We start from the raw sequence: 8264 nt of genomic DNA, 5'->3' as shown, positions 1-8264 counted from the left end.
TGGGCCCCATTCACATGGGGCAATGTCTCCCTGAATCTGGCCATTAACAAAAAGAAACTAGAACATTGGACAGGGTCAAAGCCAGAGCCCCAGGAGGTGGCCTCTCATGGGCCCCTGGAGGAGGTTTAAGAAATGGGGGCTCTGTGATTAACAGGACCTCAATTCCAAACCAGGCTTTGACAATTGTTCGGCCTTGATCTCTCTGGCTCTCTCTTCCCCTTCTGTAAAATGTGCCTAATAAATCCCACTTTATCTATTTCCAAACATTGTCAGATGCAAACGCAATAGATGATGTGAAATTTCCCTATTGTGTCACTCATTGGCTATCTACTTTGCTTTAGTGTTTATGTGGCCCTTGGGCCTCTTGCCCTTCCCCCCACCACCATTTTATTCTCAACTAAAAAAAAAAAACACCATCAAGTCTAAGACATTTCACTTTATTTAAAAGAAGCCAATATACAGGATATAAAGGGCATGATATTTACAAGAGTACAGTAAACAGGTTGGTTTCCGGTAGGATCAGTAGTCTTTCAATGAGTATAAACCCCCCCTTCCCCTTGATGCTAGACCCAGCTGACAGACAAACAGCAACAGTGGGGTGGGATGGGACCACAGGATAGAATGTCTCCCTGGATGGGGCTAGAAATCAGGTTGATGCCAAAATGTCCACGGAAGGGATGGGGTGGAGGGTACCTTTGCCTCATTTCTTTTCAGGCTTGGCAGGGGGAATGTTGAGGGATTTGCCCAAGACTAACACACAGCCCTCTGAGCTTGGAAATCTTCCACCCATGGAAAATTCCCTTCCAGAGAGAATTTGCATTTATCCATACCCACCCAGGCACCTCCAGACTCCCCAGTCTAGGACAGAGCCCTTCTAGGACCCCGAGCTCAGTGTCTCAAGGCGGAGGACTCAGGTCTGAGGAAGGCCCCAGCCCCCTAGTTCTGCATCCAGGGCCTGGGAGGAGCACATCAAGAACGGGAGCCCAGGCCCGCGCCTGGAGCAGGCACAGCCAGGGCTCGGCTACGAGCAAGTCCTGATGTTTCCACTCCTGCTCCAGCTGCCTGACAACCTGGGACCCGGTAGGGCCCAGGCCCCAAGGAATCCGTGTGCCCCATTGCCGCCCACGCTCTATGCTTCTCCACTCTCTCCCCAACACAGCTGACTTGGAAATGCACCTTGGGAGACCAGAGCTCAAGGAACTAATCAGAGCCCGCGCTCTGAAAAGCAGGGTTTGTTGCCCACCTGGTGCCCCTTTTCCCTCCCCCCACCCACCTCAATTCTGAATTCCCCACAAGTGCCCTCCCCACTAAGACTTCCCAGGACCAAGGAGCTGAGGGAGCGGGGACCGGGGAAATGAGGTACGGTGGGACTTTCGCTCTGCTGAAGCTGCTCCTGGGTGTAGACGAGCAGGCGGTGTGGACGGGGAGACAGGGGAGGGGTACTGGATATATTAAACCCAGCAGCAACATGCATCCTGGCCACAGAAACGCGCTGGGTGGCCACCACTGCCTGCCCGGGGTTAAAACCCTTTCCTTTCATAAAAATAGATGAGAGTCTCTCGCTTTATAAATAGATTACGTTTAGCTTAAGTTACAACTTATATTATCCCCTACCCCACACCCTCTCCCCCACCCCAAGCCAAAAGTGGTTTGATTCTCCATGGGTCATCTGAGCTACACCCACAGGGCTAAGTCCAGGCTGGACGGGCCCTTCGGAGACCTCAAGACATATTGCTACAAGAAAACAAAACGTGTTTACCTGCCAATGATTTTGTTCCCTGTTCGGAGTCTCAGAAGAGTGTGTGTGTATGCGTGTGTGTGTGTGTGTGTGCGTGCGTGTGTGCGTATTCCACAACCAGGGAGCCAAAAGGAAGCTACTCTCCTGCCCCTCCCCATCCTCTTTTTATAAAACCCCCCAAAATAGGAGAGTGAGAGAGGGCAGCAGAGGAGAGCCCATCTGAGAACAATTCTAAAATACCAGTGTCAATATGACACTGGGCCTAGAAATAGAAAACCAAAATTAAGTATTTACAGCTTTACAAAGGACGGACCAGTTTGTCCCAACTGGACCAGGTGCTGCCCCAGCGAGCGTTGGGGTCTTTCTTGGCAAGCTGTGGGCTCGTGGCGGGGGACAAGCAGGGCCCACTGGCAACTAACTCAAAAAAAAAACATGGTGGGGAGGGAGGCAGCCAGGCCTTGGTCCAGGCCAAGACCCAGGACCCCACCCAGGAGGCTGGTTGCCCAACTCTTGCTGTCCCCCTGCATCCACCTGCCTGGAATCTTTGCTCCCCAGGGGACAGCAGCTATTAAAAACCAGCAGGAAGAATTTTCCAGCCAATGTCTGTCTCTAGCTCCTGCCATTTCCATCCTCCCTGGACAGATTCAGAGTACCCTAGTCCCCAAAGATAAATGTCCTATGGATACGAGGGGGAAAGCAAAAATAAAACCACTGGACACCACTCGCCACGGTCGCCTTAGTGACCCCCAATGCTTACACCGCTGCCTTACTATCTTAACCCTAAAGATAGGTCTGCTACCCTCCCACCACCTTGAGGAACAAGCCGAGGCTGGCTTCCACTCTGCCTGCCTGACCACGCCATTCAATGCCTCCCACAGGCCTGCACCGAGGAGGCCCTTGGGGGCGACCATCTGCCCCCCATCTCAGAAACGGAAAATCTTTTTAGCAGCTGAGGTCCAAGCCCAACTGGCTCTGATAACCTTTGGTTAAAATAAAACTAAAACTAAAACAACATTAACAATAACGACAGTAATAATCAGGTAGGTTTGAACCCTGTCACCTTTAGAACACAGGTCAGTGGAAGGAGGGGAAGGCTGTCTCTCCTCTGAAACCATCGTCCTTCCACGTCCCTACTGAGGGACGGTGGCTAATCAGAGATGCTGGGGATGGAAGCCTCTCAGGCAGACTGCCACAGAGAACCAGGAGGAGGTCCCCCAACAAAAAAAAAAAAGGAAAAAATTCACAATAAAGGCCACCAAGTTCTGATAAATAAAAATTACACACAGTCACTAACACTCTCTCTCTCTCCATATATATATATTATATGAATATTATGTACAATGGCTTTAAGACTGAAAACTAGAATGGAAGAGAAAGAAGGCCCTTACGGGTCCCTGGTACGCTGGAGGAAGGACAGGGCCACATCCCACTCAAGGCCAGAGCTCTCTGCCTGCAGACCGAAGCAGCAGGTGCTAAGTTCTGGTCCTGGGGCACATTTTGCTCCTTCGACCTCCAGGGGGAGCTCCCGGGCCAACGAAAACAAAAATCTGCACTTGTACCCACAGTAGTGGGTACAAAAGGAAATTAAAAAAAAAAAAACCAAAGCCTGCTCAGCTGGCTGCAAGCTGAGATTTGGCAGGTGGCCACGACACAGTGCCCTTTGACTCAGGCCCACTCCAGTCCTGGGGAGGTACCGGCTCAGATTAACTCCCCCACTGGTCCGTCAACCAAGTGAATTATGGAAAGATGCTTCCATGTGTCCACAAGCAGAAGAGGATGGTTCTCGCTCCAGCTCTACTCCTGCCACCTCCAATCTGCCAGCAGCCCTCGCTGTCTCCTTTCCCTTCCCCTTCCAGTGTCTACCAGTGGCCAAACAGCGGGCGACTGGGAGACAGTGGAGAACCAAGATGGCGGCAGGCGGTACTGACCCGGCCCCACTGTGGAGGGGTGGATGCCAGACCTGGCCCCCTTGAGACTTTCTCACAGAGAAATTAAAGATACACAACCCCTTATTGTTGGTTGGAAAGGGAGAGAAAACCATCAAGTCATCAGGGCAATAAAAGACCCCCCCACCCCACAGAAGTCTCAAGAAAGCAAGCAGTCAAGTGGCCAAGGGCCTTGCAGGACCCAGGCCTCGCTACCGACCTTGACCGAACCCCTTCCCCAGTCAGTGCTCACCCTCGGAGGCTGCCAGAGAGACCACCCTACTTTGGCCTCCCTCCCAGCTCCAGGGGAAAACCAGGGGTCTGGGAGAGGGCCGACCTTCCACGATGATATAAGGCAAGCTGCTTTTGTTTGTTTGTTTGTTTTTTGCATAGTAGTTTAAACACAGTGAGGCACCACCTTCCCCCACAGTGCCTTGTCCCTCTGCTTTGCCACTCGATCCAAAAAGAAAATAAAAATTTGTCTTCCCCCCCGCCTCCCATCTTTCCTCTCTTTCGGTAAGTGAAGAACACCTGGGAGGTCCCCATCCAGGCCTAGGAAGGTTGCAGAGGCAAACACCTCCTTCCTGGGGGCAGGCAGACCACCCCAAGCCCAGCTCGGTCAGCGCTGGCCAGCAGAGGAGGGGAGGGCATAGCTCACGGCCAATCAGAGGAGCAGGTGGGAGGGTAGAAAATCGCAGGATACCATGCCTGGGGGCCCTGCCCTCACCTAGAGTTTTGTATAAAAACACCTGCAAGGAATAATTCTTTGGAGCTCAAAGTGGCTCAGCTTAAGGGAAAAGGCACAGTTGACACTGCATCATCCGGACAGAAGTCTGCATTTGTAACGTGGAGAACAATAGAAATTGACAGCACCATTCCTTGGGTGGGTGAATGCAGAAGGGGCACTGGTTGGTGGTGGGGTGGAAGGAAGGAAGCAGCGGTCCCTCGGGGCCTCCAGAGAAGGGAGGGCAGAGGAAGTCTGTGTGGTGAGGACTGGAGCCCACTCCGAGGAGCCTTCCCGGCCCCATGGAGAGAAAGGGGCAGAGGCCCCATCACCAAGACCACCAGGCACGGGGGCCTCAGTCATCAGCTGACCATGGGCTCCACATCCGCCTCCCGCTCAAACTCGTCCTGGATCTCATCTGTACTTCCTGAGTCACTGCTGGCCACGGAGCTGGGGGACGGTGAATTCCTGGAAGGCACGAGAGAATGGGGGATGGTCAGAGGGTAGCCTGCGGATGCCCGAAGGGATTCAAGGAGCAAGAAAGGCCGAGCAGCCCCTCCTGCAAACTCTAACCTCAGGAGGTCCTGCCCTAAGACCACGCCCTTGCTCTGTTTCCTTAGAATCTTCTAAGATCACGCGTTGAAAGTGGCCCTCAAGACCTCTTGGGACCCCCTCTCCAGCCTCTGATTGTTCTGGGCGCTGAGAGCTCCTTGGGAGGAGGGGCCGTGGATCAAGCTTGCTTCTTACCCTCCAGCCACCTAACACAGGTCTGGGCACATGGAGATGCTCAGTAAACCCCAGCTAGTTCAGGGCTCAAAGGGAGGCCCCACTGGATCGTGGTTAACAGCACTAGGTTCGAATTCTGGCTCTAGTAATGATGAGCTGGGGGGCCTTGGACAAGCCGTTTAACCTGCCTAAGTGTCTGCTCCTCCAACTGAAAGATGGAGATAACAACAGTGGGTTCTGGAGGATTTAATGAGCTAAAGGTACAACATGCTAAGCCTAGGCCTGAACACGCGGCTTCCCACGGAGCCGCTTCTCCCTCCTTCACGGCCTGAACCATGGCCTACAGGAACACAGTCATAATAAGAGAAACAATTACAATGAACATACACTTGTGTTCTATGCCAGACATTTCACACGTATCATCTCATTTTATTATTAGAATGTCTGTCTCCCCAGCAAGGCTGTGTGTTCCTTGAAAGCAGGGGCTCTGTCTTGGTCTTGGTGTCCCCCAGAAAATAAAAGGGGCCTGGTGCATGTCAGTCTCCTGGGGACAGACCCATCTGGCCCTGGGTTGGAAGTTGGGAAAGGAAGGGAAATTGCTCCCTATGGACAAATGTGAGCCGCCTCAGCAATGGTGGAGAGGAGGACCCTGCCCACCTCCTCCACCCGCCCGCTCAGCAGAAAGTGGGGTGTGAGCTCCCTGAGGGCAGGGGCTGTGACAGCTCTGTTCATCACTCTATCCCCATGGCCTTGCACAGGGCAGGCCTTTGACGAGTAGCTGTTGAACCAATGGGGGCAGGGTTGCTGTGAGAGTTATCTGAGTTTAATAGGTAAATCATCTAGCACATAGTAGGTGGCTAATATTCACTGGATGGATGGATGGATGGACAAGTGGATGGGTGGATGGACGGATGGATGGATGGATGGACAAGTGGATGGGTGGATGGATGGATGGATGGATGCAGGGACGGGTTAGGTGGATGGGCTGGGCAGATGAAATGGGCCAGGCTGTAAGTTGCAGCCCCACAAATTCCCCCCAAGAACCCAAAACCACCGAATCCCCAGGAAGGAGGGCCGGATACCTGTCCGCAGAGCCTTTGATGAGCCGGCGGCAGGTCTCCATCTGCACGTCGAGGCCACGCTTCATGCTGCACATCTCCATGTACTCATGCAAGTGTCGGTTCATGTCGCTCTTGGCTGTGGCCAGCTCCAGCTAAGAAGAACCAAAGTGGGAAGAGTGAGGCCAAGTCATCCTTGTAGCTGAACCCTCAGCAAGCTCCCTCCTCGCATCCTCAGTGGTGGAAGCCTCCAGGCCACCCCTGGACACCACACCCTCAGGGCCCTGCCTCGCAGACATCAGTCCTCTCTCTGCATAGTGGTCCACGGCCTCTAGAACTGCTTCTGGTGAAAGGGGAATGGTTGCTTAGCAACCACAGGGCCAGCCTTCCCTGAGGAGTTCCATCTGGTCCTGCCAACTCTACCCAGCCTAGCATGTCCTTTCTGTGGACTTGATTAGAAAAGTCCTCGAGTCTCTTTCATGTTTCTGACCTTCTCCTCCACCAAATGATACATCCCCCAGGGAAGGAGCTGGACATCTCTCTCTGCAGCATGACCACAGCAATAACGCTCATTGATGGATGGGGCCAAGTGCACAGGCTCTGGAGCAGAGAGAACTGGGCCTGGAGCCCACTTCCTGGCTGCGAAGCCTTCCGTAAGTCGCTTGCTCTCTTTTAACCTCATCTTATCCTCGTCAAAACGGGGTGCCCAGGGCCTACTGCACAGGGGGAGGCTCTGAGGTGCCTCCAGGCACATCCACAGGGTTCGTGCATACCAGGGAGGGTGGACTTATAAAGGGCGTACGAGCACCCAGCATCATTCGATGTCACTCAGAAGTCAGCTCTTTATTTGAGATCACCATCTACACCGAGTAACTTAAAACAAAGTTCTCTGGAGCAGACAGGGATCACTACCCCCATTTTACAGATCAGGAGACTGAGGCCCTAAGAGGGGGATGGCTTGCCCGGCGCCAGGCAAGGAATCAATAGGCCTCCTGACTCCCGATCCTGGGCCTCCCCTCTCCACCCGCCTCTGCACAGAGAGGCACTTAACCACCAGGGTCTCAACGGTGTGGCCTCAGTGGAGCTGCGCTGGGGGCTCGGCAGCCCGGGCCCTCACCTCAATCTGGCCTATGGTTTCCTGGTACTCCTTGTCTCTCGTCTTGAAGAAGGATTCAGTCTCATGGATCAAGTTGCCCAGGTTTTCATCTTGCTGGGGAAAGAGAACAAAGGGGACAACTGAGCTGGTGGCGGGGGGAAGAACAGGCACGAGGGGCCATTGAAGGGAGGGGCCCCAGGGCCCCCCCGCTCCCGGCCTCAGGAAACCAGGCCTGGGCTCACCTCGCCCTGCAGGTCGATGGTCGGGTTGCAGTTGGTAAAGTCCTCCCAGAGCAGCAGCGTGTCTTCATTCTCCTCCCACGTCAGGCTGTCACAGTCGTCGTCAAAGTCAAAGGTCTCCCGCCTGGGGGGGACACAGGAGGGCGTGGCTGAACAGGAGCCGGGCTCCGGGGGGTGCCCCGAGTGGAGAGAGAAGGCGGCCCGCCCCGATGGGTATGCTCCTACAAGGCGGCCCTCCAAAAAGACAGGGGTGGTGGTCAAAGGGGACATGTGCCGTATCCATGGAGTTGAACTCTTTTAAAATGCAGAAGGTATTTACATATTATTTACACAAGTTAAAATGTGCATTTGCAAGGTGCCAGGCTTTAATTAATGGGGACTAAACAGATTTTCCTCCCAGGTCCAATCTTATAACCTTTTCCATTCATTTAACAGCTCACTGCCTGAACCCCCACTTTGAGTGAGCCGATTTGTATAATCTCCTCTGCAACTCGGAAAGGCTGGTATTCTCACTCCCACTGCACAGATGAGGAAACCGCAGCTCAGGAGTAACTTGCTTGTCCAAAGTCACGCTGCCAGCCTGTGACAGAAACCGGGGCTGGAAGCCAGACCCCCCAGCTTCCGACAGCCTTTTCCTCCCAGTCAAAACCTCATCAAGCGCCATCGCATGCTGGGCGTACATTAAAATGCAAGTCATTCCACCCTCACAACGATCCTAGGAGGCGAGCATGACCATTCTTCCCATTGCACAGGTGAGG

At 53.6% G+C, this 8264-nt stretch overlaps 1 protein-coding gene across 2 annotated transcripts in view; it reads right to left on the bottom strand.

Moving 5' to 3' along the window:
• Positions 1-421: 421 nt before the first annotated feature.
• Positions 422-8264, bottom strand: part of IFFO2 (intermediate filament family orphan 2) — a 46737-nt gene continuing 38894 nt past the window's right edge. For both annotated transcript variants that reach the window (XM_023635621.2, XM_023635622.2), the window contains 4 exons: positions 7510-7630; positions 7289-7381; positions 6196-6326; positions 422-4855 (listed from right to left, as the gene is read on the bottom strand). In XM_023635621.2, coding sequence (XP_023491389.1) covers positions 4750-4855; positions 6196-6326; positions 7289-7381; positions 7510-7630 — 451 coding nt within the window. In that variant the 3' untranslated portion in view covers positions 422-4749. The remainder of the gene's footprint in view (positions 4856-6195; positions 6327-7288; positions 7382-7509; positions 7631-8264) is intronic.

This window comes from Equus caballus, chromosome 2, assembly GCF_041296265.1.
Source record: "Equus caballus isolate H_3958 breed thoroughbred chromosome 2, TB-T2T, whole genome shotgun sequence".
In the NCBI taxonomy this organism is placed as follows: domain Eukaryota; kingdom Metazoa; phylum Chordata; class Mammalia; order Perissodactyla; family Equidae; genus Equus; species Equus caballus.
The sequence above is the reverse complement of the archived record's forward strand: the minus strand, read 5'-3'. Positions and strand labels throughout refer to the sequence as shown.